Source organism: Oncorhynchus keta, unplaced genomic scaffold (genome assembly GCF_023373465.1).
Source record: "Oncorhynchus keta strain PuntledgeMale-10-30-2019 unplaced genomic scaffold, Oket_V2 Un_scaffold_8670_pilon_pilon, whole genome shotgun sequence".
NCBI lineage: Eukaryota > Metazoa > Chordata > Actinopteri > Salmoniformes > Salmonidae > Oncorhynchus > Oncorhynchus keta.
Window position 1 is genome coordinate 275,471 of NW_026291010.1, and position 11,306 is coordinate 286,776.

The 11,306-nt window shown below is 40.1% G+C and overlaps 1 protein-coding gene across 1 annotated transcript in view; it reads left to right on the forward strand.

Moving 5' to 3' along the window:
- klhl40b (kelch-like family member 40b) overlaps positions 1–7,933 on the forward strand; it is a 33,979-nt gene extending 26,046 nt beyond the window's left edge. The window contains exon 7 of the mRNA XM_052517595.1: positions 657–7,933. Within this exon, the coding sequence (XP_052373555.1) occupies positions 657–768 (112 nt within the window). The 3' untranslated portion in view covers positions 769–7,933. The remainder of the gene's footprint in view (positions 1–656) is intronic.
- Positions 7,934–11,306: the final 3,373 nt, after the last annotated feature.

An 11,306-nucleotide genomic window follows, 5' to 3' on the forward strand; every position in this document is an offset into this window, starting at 1 on the left:
CCTGACATTCTGTTCTGTCCTCTTACCTGACATTCTGTTGTGTCCTCTTACCTGACATTCTGTTCTGTCCTCTTACCTGACATCCTGTTCTGTCCTCTTACCTGACATTCTGTTCTGTCCTCTTACCTGACATTCTGTTCTGTCCTCTTACCTGACATTCTGTTCTGTCCTCTTACCTGACGTCCTGTTCTGTCCTCTTACCTGACATTCTGTTCTGTCCTCTTACCTGACATTCTGTTCTGTCCTCTTACCTGACCTCCGTTCTGTCCTCTTACCTGACGTCCTGTTCTGTCCTCTTACCTGACATTCTGTTCTGTCCTCTTACCTGACATTCTGTTCTGTCCTCTTACCTGATATTCTGTTCTGTCCTCTTACCTGACGTCCTGTTCTGTCCTCTTACCTGACATTCTGTTCTGTCCTCTTACCTAACGTCCTGTTCTGTCCTCTTACCTGACATTCTGTTCTGTCCTCTTTCCTGACATTCTGTTCTGTCCTCTTACCTGACATTCTGTTCTGTCCTCTTACCTGACATTCTGTTCTGTCCTCTTACCTGACCTCTGTTCTGTCCTCTTACCAGACATCCTGTTCTGTCCTCTTACCTGACATTCTGTTCTGTCCTCTTACCTGACGTCCTCTCCTGTCCTCTCCTCCTGCAGGTATGACGAGGGGGAAAGGAAGTGGGTGGGTGTTCTGAGGGAGATCCAATACGCCTCTGGAGCCACCATCTTGGGGGCACGACTCAACACGCTTCGACTCACCAAGATGTAACACTCCTCAACACCATGAGACTCACCGAGTTGTAAACATGTTACATTTTTCACAGTGCCACCTGTTCCAACCCATCTGTTATTTGATCAATTCTGTTGTGTTTGACCTGGACGGAGTTTGTGAGAGGTCACATTGAAAAGCATCTTTGGGGCCTCCTGAGTGGTGCAGGAAGCAGTCTAAGGCACTGCATTTCAGTGCTTGAGGCATCACTACAGACCCGGGTTCGATCCCAAGCTGTGTCACAACTGTCCGTGACTGGGAATCCCATAGGGCGGCGCACAATTGGCCCAACATCGTCCGGATTAGGGTAGGGTTTGTTGGCCGGGGGGCTTTACTGGGCTCATCACGCCCTAGCCACTCCTTGTGGTGGGCCGGGTGCCTCCAGGTTATCAGTTGAACAGTGTTTCCTCCAACACATTGGTGCAGCTTCCAGATTAAGTTTCTCAGAGGATGCATGATTCAACTTTAGCCTCTCCCTTTGGAGAGTTGCAGCGATGAGACAAAATAGTAATTGGATCACAATTGGATATCACGAAATCGGGGTTAAATACTAACAACAACAAAAATATATATAGAGTACAAGTCAAAAGTTTGAACACACCTACTCGTTCAAGGGTTTTTCTTTATTTTTACTATCTTCTACATTGTAGAAAAATAGTGAAGACATCAAAACTATGAATTAACACATGGCATCATGTAGTAAGCAAAACATTTTAAACAAATCAAAATATATTTTACATTAGAGATTCTTCATAGTAGCCATCTTTTGCCTTGATCACAGCTTTGCACACTCTTGGCATTCTCTCAACCAGCTTCACCTGGAATGCTTTTCCAACCTTCTTGAAGGAGTTCCCAGATATGCTGCTTTTCCTTCACTCTGTGGTCCAACTCATCCCAAACCATCTCAATTGGGTTGAAGTCCAGTGATTGTGGAGGCCAGGTCAATCACTCTCCTTCCTGGTCACACAGCCCTTACACTGCCTGGATGTGTGCTGGGTTGATTTCCTGTTGAAAAACAAATGATAGTCCCACTAAGTGCAAACCAGATGGGATGGCGTATCGCTGCAGAATGCTGTGGTAGCCATGCTGGTTAAGTTGGACTTGAATTCTAAATGAATCACAGACAGTGTCACCAGAAAGCACCCCCACACTTCACTGTGGAAACCAAAAAATAAAAACCAATAAAGAAAAACCCTGGAATGAGTAGATGTGTCCAAACTTTTGACTGATACTGTACATACATATACAGTGGGGAGAACAAGTATTTGATCCACTGCCGATTTTGCAGGTTTTCCTATTTACAAAGCATGTAGAGGTCTGTCATTTTTATCATAGGTACACTTCAACTGTGAGAGACGGAATCTGAAACAAAAATCCAGAAAATCAGATTGTATGATTTTAAAGTAATTAATTAGCATTTTATTGCATGACATAAGTATTTGATACATCAGAAAAGCCAAACTTAATATTTGGTACAGAAAACTTTGTTTGCGATTACAGAGATCATACGTTTCCTGTAGTTCTTGACCAGATTTTGGCCCACTCCTCCATACAGACCTTCTCCAGATCCTTCAGGTTTCGGGCTGTCGCTGGGCAATAGACTTTCAGCTCCCTCCAAAGATTTTCTATTGGGTTCAGGTCTGGAGACTGGCTAGGCCACTCCAGGACCTTGAGATGCTTCTTACGGAGCCACTCCTTAGTTGCCCTGGCTGTGTGGTTCCCATCTTCAATGCTCTTACTGAGGGAAGGAGGCTGTTGGCCAAGATCTCGCAATACATGGCCCCATCCATCCTCCCCTCAATACGGTGCAGTCATCCTGTCCCCTTTGCAGAAAAGCATCCCCAAAGAATGATGTTTCCACCTCCATGCTTCACGGTTGGGATGGTGTTCTTGGGGTTGTACTCATCCTTCTTCTTCCTCCAAACACGGCGAGTGGAGTTTAGACCAAAAAGCTATATTTTTGTCTCATCAGACCACATAACCTTCTCCCATTCCTCTTCTGGATCATCCAGATGGCCATTGTCAAACTTCAGACGGGCCTGGACATGTGCTGGCTTGAGCAGGGGGACCTTGCGTGCGCTGCAGGATTTTAATCCATGACGGCGTAGTGTGTTACTAATGTTTTTTTTAGACAGTCGTCCCAGCTCTCTTCAGGTCATTGTCCTGCCGTGTAGTTCTGGGCTGATCCCTCACCTTCCTCATGATCATTGATGCCCCACGAGGTGAGATCTTGCATGGAGCCCCAGACCGAGGGTGATTGACCGTCATCTTGAAATTTTCTAATAATTGCGCCAACAGTTGTTGCCTTCTCACGAAGCTGCTTGCCTATTGTCCTGTAGCCCATCCCAGCCTTGTGCAGGTCTACAATTTTATCCCTGATGTCCTTACACAGCTATCTGGTCTTGGCCATTGTGGAGAGGTTGGAGTCTGTTTGATTGAGTGTGTGGACAGGTGTCTTTTATACAGGTAACGAGTTCAAACAGGTGCAGATAATACAGGTAATGAGAGGAGAACAGGAGGGCTTCTTAAAGAAAAACTAACAGGTCTGTGAGAGCAGGAATTCTTAGTGGTTGGTAGGTGATCAAATACTTATGTCATGCAATAAAATGCAAATTAATTACTTAAAAATCATACAATGTGATGTTCTGGACTTTTTTTATTTTTAGATTCCGTCTCTCACAGTTGAAGTGTACCTATGATGAAAATTACAGACCTCTACATGCTTTGTAAGTAGGAAATCCTGCAAAATCGACAGTGTATCAAATACTTGTTCTCTCCACTGTATATTTCTAATAAAAATTGTATATATATATATATATATATATATATATATATATATATATATATATATATATATATATATATATATATATATACACATAAAATAGCATATATGTTTTAGCACAGCTTGAAAGACTGGAATGTAAATGTTGAGTGGCTTAACTGCAGGTAAATTGTATGTTTAAATATTCAATAAAATAATAAAAACACTGGAACCACAGGAGCTGCACCTCTTCCACCACCACAACACATCTAGAGGACTCTATTATTAACATTTATAGAGGACTCTATTATTAACACTTTTATAAGACTCTATTATCAACACTTCTAGAGGACTCTATTATGAACACTTCTAGAGGACTCTATTATTAACATTTATAGAGGACTCTATTATTAACACGTCTAGAGGACTCTATTATCAACACTTCTATAAGACTCTAATATTAACACTTCTAGAGGACTCTATTATGAACACTTCTAGAGGACTCTATTATTAACATTTCTAGAGGACTCTATTATTAACACTTCTAGAGGACTCTATTATTAACACTTCTAGAGGACTCTATTATTAACACTTCTAGAGTACTCTATTATCAACATGTCTAGAGGACTCTATTATTAACACTTCTAGAGGACTCTATTATTAACATTTCTAGAGGACTCTATTATTAACACTTCTAGAGTACTCTATTATTAACATTTCTAGAGGACTCTATTATCAACACTTCTAGAGTACTCTATTATTAACATTTCTAGAGGACTCTATTATCAACACTTCTAGAGGACTATATTATCAAAACTTCTAGAGGACTCTATTATCAACACTTCTAGAGGACTATATTATCAACACTTCTAGAGGACTCTATTATTACAACATGTCTAGAGGATTATATTATTAACACTTCTAGAGGACTCTATTATCAACACTTCTAGAGGACTATTATCAACACTTCTAGAGGACTCTTACCAACACATCTAGAGGACTCTAATATTAATACTTCTAGAGGACTCTATTATCAACACTTCTAGAGGACTATATTATTAACACTTCTAGAGGACTCTATTATTACAACATGTCTAGAGGATGATATTATTAACACTTCTATAGGACTCTATTATCAACACCTCTAGAGGACTCTATTGTCAACACATCTCGAGGACTCTAATATTAACACTTCTAGAGGACTCTATTATTACAACACATCTAGAGGACTCTAATATTAACACTTCTAGAGGACTCTATTATCAACACATCTAGAGGATTCTATTATTACAACATGTCTGGAGGACTATATTATTATCACTTCTAGAGGACTCTATTATCAACACTTCCAGAGGACTCTACTATTAACACTTCTAGAGGACTATATTATTACAACACATCTAGAGGACTCTACTATTAACACTTCTAGAGGACTCTATTATTACAACACATCTAGAGGACTCTAATATTAACACTTCTAGAAGACTCTATTATCAACACTTCTAGAGGACTCTATTATTAACGCTTCTAGAGGACTCTATTATCAACACATCTAGAGGACTCTATTATCAACACATCTAGAGGACTCTATTATCAACACATCTAGAGGACTCTATTATCAACACATCTAGAGGACTCTATTGTCAACACATCTAGAGGACTCTATTATCAACACTTCTAGAGGACTCTATTATCAACACATCTAGAGGACTCTTATCAACACATCTAGAGGACTCTATTATCAACACTTCTAGAGGACTCTATTATCAACACTTCTAGAGGACTCTATTATCAACACATCTAGAGGACTCTTATCAACACATCTAGAGGACTCTATTATCAACACTTCTAGAGGACTCTATTATCAACACTTCTAGGGGACTCTATTATCAACACTTCTAGAGGACTCTATTATCAACACTTCTAGAGGACTCTATTATCAACACTTCTAGAGGACTCTATTATCAACACTTCTAGAGGACTCTTATCAACACATCTAGAGGACTCTATTGTCAACACTTCTAGAGGACTATATTATTACAACATGTCTAGAGGATTATATTATCAACACTTCTAGAGGACTCTATTATCAACACTTCTAGAGGACTATATTATCAACACTTCTAGAGGACTCTATTATCAACACTTCTAGAGGACTCTATTATCAACACTTCTAGAGGACTCTATTATCAACACTTCTAGAGGACTCTATTGTCAACACTTCTAGAGGACTATATTATTACAACATGTCTAGAGGATTATATTATCAACACTTCTAGAGGACTCTATTATCAACACTTCTAGAGGACTCTATTATCAACACATCTAGAGGACTCTTATCAACACATCTAGAGGACTCTATTATCAACACATCTAGAGGACTCTATTATCAACACATCTAGAGGACTCTATTGTCAACACATCTAGAGGACTCTATTATCAACACTTCTAGAGGACTCTATTATCAACACATCTAGAGGACTCTTATCAACACATCTAGAGGACTCTATTATCAACACTTCTAGAGGACTCTATTATCAACACTTCTAGAGGACTATATTATCAACACATCTAGAGGACTCTTATCAACACATCTAGAGGACTCTATTATCAACACTTCTAGAGGACTCTATTATCAACACTTCTAGAGGACTCTATTATCAACACTTCTAGGGGACTCTATTATCAACACTTCTAGAGGACTCTATTATCAACACTTCTAGAGGACTCTATTATCAACACTTCTAGAGGACTCTTATCAACACATCTAGAGGACTCTATTGTCAACACTTCTAGAGGACTATATTATTACAACATGTCTAGAGGATTATATTATCAACACTTCTAGAGGACTCTATTATCAACACTTCTAGAGGACTATATTATCAACACTTCTAGAGGACTCTATTATCAACACTTCTAGAGGACTCTATTATCAACACTTCTAGAGGACTCTATTATCAACACTTCTAGAGGACTCTATTATCAACACTTCTAGAGGACTCTATTGTCAACACTTCTAGAGGACTATATTATTACAACATGTCTAGAGGATTATATTATCAACACTTCTAGAGGACTCTATTATCAACACTTCTAGAGGACTCTATTATCAACACATATAGAGGACTCTTATCAACACATCTAGAGGACTCTATTATCAACACTTCTAGAGGACTCTATTATCAACACTTCTAGAGGACTCTATTATTAACACTTCTAGGGGACTCTATTATCAACACTTCTAGAGGACTCTATTATCAACACTTCTAGAGGACTCTATTATCAACACATCTAGAGGACTCTATTGTCAACACTTCTAGAGGACTATATTATTACAACATGTCTAGAGGATTATATTATCAACACTTCTAGAGGACTCTATTATCAACACTTCTAGAGGACTATATTATCAACACTTCTAGAGGACTCTATTATCAACACTTCTAGAGGACTCTATTATCAACACTTCTAGAGGACTCTATTATCAACATGTCTAGAGGACTCTATTATCAACACTTCTAGAGGACTCTTATCAACACATCTAGAGGACTCTATTATCAACACTTCTAGAGGACTCTATTATCAACACTTCTAGAGGACTCTATTATCAACACTTCTAGAGGACTCTATTATCAACACTTCTAGAGGACTCTATTATCAACACTTCTAGAGTACTCTATTATCAACACATCTAGAGGACTCTATTATCAACACTTCTAGAGGACTCTATTATCAACACTTCTAGAGGACTCTATTGTCAACACTTCTAGAGGACTATATTATTACAACATGTCTAGAGGATTATATTATCAACACTTCTAGAGGACTCTATTATCAACACTTCTAGAGGACTATATTATCAACACTTCTAGAGGACTCTATTATCAACATGTCTAGGGGACTCTATTATCAACACTTCTAGAGGACTCTTATCAACACATCTAGAGGACTCTATTATCAACACTTCTAGAGGACTCTATTATCAACACTTCTAGAGGACTCTATTATCAACACTTCTAGAGGACTAATATTAACACTTCTAGAGGACTCTATTATCAACACTTCTAGAGGACTCTTATCAACACATCTAGAGGACTCTATTATCAGCACTTCTAGAGGACTGTACTATTAACGCTTCTAGAGGACTCTATTATTACAACACATCTAGAGGACTCTATTATCAACACTTCTAGAGGACTCTACTGTGATGCCCTCTGGTACCCCCCAAACTCGCTGTGTCCAAATCAACTCCTCTGAGTTTAACAGAGTTTAACTCACATATAATGCTAGCAGTTCACGGGAGCAGACGTAGAGCAGACTTCTGGAGTGGGGAAAGAATGAATGATTTTCACTGTGTAGATACATTGTCTCAATTAAAACTGTCTAATTGAAGATAAATCATCCATCTGTGTTATTGTTGAATTCATTCATTAAATGTCCATCAGCTGTGACACTAGTAAATCCCTCAGTATGACACAGGAGCCAGATGAGAACTGGGCCACCTTCAGTTTCCAATGTTGTGATCATTGCAGATAGAAATTCCACAAATAGAGCCAATATGATTCCTTGGTCTACATGTCAGAGAGGCGTGTTTGTTCTACATAACATATTTCTGTCTGAAGTTTCCAAGATGTCCTGCTGAACACGTCCCTGGGTTCAGAGAGAGTAGTGCTGGGTCCTACAGTGAGCAGTCTTTACAGCGGCTGCACCAGTGGTATCAACACAGTATATAAGAATGTCAGCTAGTGAATGCCATCAATAAAACATAACATTAATTTCAAACATACAAAACCAAAACATTTAATTCAAACATCACTCTGCTTTACACACATAAATAACAACATGAAACAGTTTTGGAATAATATATCTATATTGTTTAATATTGAATTAGTCTCCTGTGTTACACATGATAAACACGAACCGATAGGATACATGTAATGTTAATAGCACCTCTAGACACTATAGTGCTCATTGTTTAAGTACGGTGTTTATATAGCTAGCCCATACAACTACTGTATAGTCATGGTCTATGTAGACCAGTCTACTAAGACATTGGGTTTACACTGTAATGTATAGAATCAACGAATGGTAGACACAATATGACTGGTTTTAATGCAGCAGTAGGAAGTGGTAGTTAGGTACATGAAAACCTTTAAAGTGTTTGAGGAGAGAGATGCTTTTCCAACTTTGATTCGGGTATGACATTGTTGATTTCTATTATGGTAAATGTAGGCCTTTCTTTTCCTCGGAACTGGACGTTTACTAGACCCACTAACCCAACCTCACATGTGCAGAACCACCAACCTCTCTTACTTTGAAACATTAGATATAACACTAGAACAGACCATAAGGAAACAATGACCCTCCATTGTGAAAACATAAGCCTTAATATACACACGGTCTTCTCACCAGCCAGAAGGAACATAGAAAAGTAAATTCCTCAGAGGTCGAAATTCAAACCACTTTTCTTCCAGCTGAAGGCCACAGAATCAACCCTACTGGACTACAGGCTCTATCGTTTAGCTTATCCCAAGAACTACAAATCCCAACAGGCTTTACAAAAAACACTCAACGTCCCGGCCCTAACCTAGCTGGCCGGCGGGACCTGCCTGGTTTCACTTTTTGACAAAACGTTTTTTATTTTTTATAATGAACACAAAACGCAAACAATCACACTTCTGAGAACCAACTCATCAGCTCCAACATACCCTGGTTTAAGGACATGTTAACTAAACCTTTTCAATGTCCCTTCTCTTTCCTTCGAGTGTAACATATCCATTAGCATGTTAGACATGATCACACAGATTCAAAGCATTTGATCAATTAACAGGGTTGGCCAGTAAGTGCTTTTTCATGAAAAAACATAAACATACTCACACAATTAAATACCAAGTTCCATTACCCACAATCCTTCAGATCTGATTCTAAGGATGCTCATCTCTCTCTAATGGCAACACAGCACTGAAAACGCTTTAAGATACAGTAAATATATTGATTGTGAGCCAATCAAAGCACCGATCCATCACCAAGCATCTTAGAGTGCAAAGACTATAAAGAGATGGCTGTAAAGTAATGCTCTCTGTCTAATAGTACCTATTCAATACTACTTTCTCTTGTTACTCATTTGGCTATTGATGTACATTTCCACATCATTCTGATGTAGGGTTGCAAAATTCCAGGAAGGTTGAATACATTCTAGAAATCCTGGTTGGAGGATCCTGGAAGGTTGCAACCACATTCTGACCCAAAGTGCTATACCAGTAGTACCACCACTACCATTCCTCCTTAACCAATACCCACCAACCAGCCCTAACTAACCCAATACCCACCAACCAGCCCTAACTAACGCAATACCCACCAACCAGCCCTAACTAACCCAATACCCACCAACCAGCCCTAACTAACGCAATACCCACCAACCAGCCCTAACTAACCCAATACCCACCAACCAGCCCTAACTAACGCAATACCCACCAACCAGCCCTAACTAACCCAATACCCACCAACCAGCCCTAACTAACGCAATACCCACCAACCAGCCCTAACTAACCCAATACCCACCAACCAGCCCTAACTAACCCAATACCCACCAACCAGCCCTAACTAACCCAATACCCACCAACCAGCCCTAACTAACGCAATACCCACCAACCAGCCCTAACTAACCCAATACCCACCAACCAGCCCTAACTAACGCAATACCCACCAACCAGCCCTAACTAACCCAATACCCACCAACCAGCCCTAACTAAAGCAATACCCACCAACCAGCCCTAACTAACGCAATACCCACCAACCAGCCCTAACTAACGCAATACCCACCAACCAGCCCTAACTAACGCAATACCCACCAACCAGCCCTAACTGACCCAATACCCACCAACCAGCCCTAACTAACGCAATACCCACCAACCAGCCCTAACTAACCCAATACCCACCAACCAGCCCTAACTAACCCAATACCCACCAACCAGCCCTAACTAACGCAATACCCACCAACCAGCCCTAACTAACCCAATACCCACCAACCAGCCCTAACTAACCCAATATCCACCAACCAGCCCTAATTAACCCAATACCCACCAACCAGCCTTAACTAGCCCAATACCCACCAACCAGCCCTAATTAACCCAATACCCACCAACCAGCCCTAACTAACCCAATACCCACCAACCAGCCCTAATTAACCCAATACCCACCAACCAGCCCTAATTAACCCAATACCCACCAACCAGCCCTAATTAACCCAATACCCACCAACCAGCCCTAATTAACACAATACCCACCCACCAACCAACCCTAACTAACCCAATACCCACCAACCAGCCCTAACTAGCCCAATATCCACCAACCAGCCCTAATTAACCCAATACCCACCAACCAGCTCTAATTAACCCAATACCCACCAACCAGCCTTAACTAGCCCAATATCCACCAACCAGCCCTAATTAACCCAATACCCACCAACCAGCCCTAATTAACCCAATACCCACCAACCAGCCCTAATTAACCCAATACCCACCAACCAGCCCTAATTAACCCAATACCCACCAACCAGCCCTAATTAACCCAATACCCACCTACATCACATTCAGTTCCATGGCATCTCATTTCCATCAACTATCTATACAGATAGACCCATAGATAATATAACACAATATACGATAGAGATAGACCCATAGATAGTATAACATAATCTACTATAGAGATAGACCCATAGATAGTATAACAGAATCTACTATAGAGATAGACTCATAGATAATATAACAGA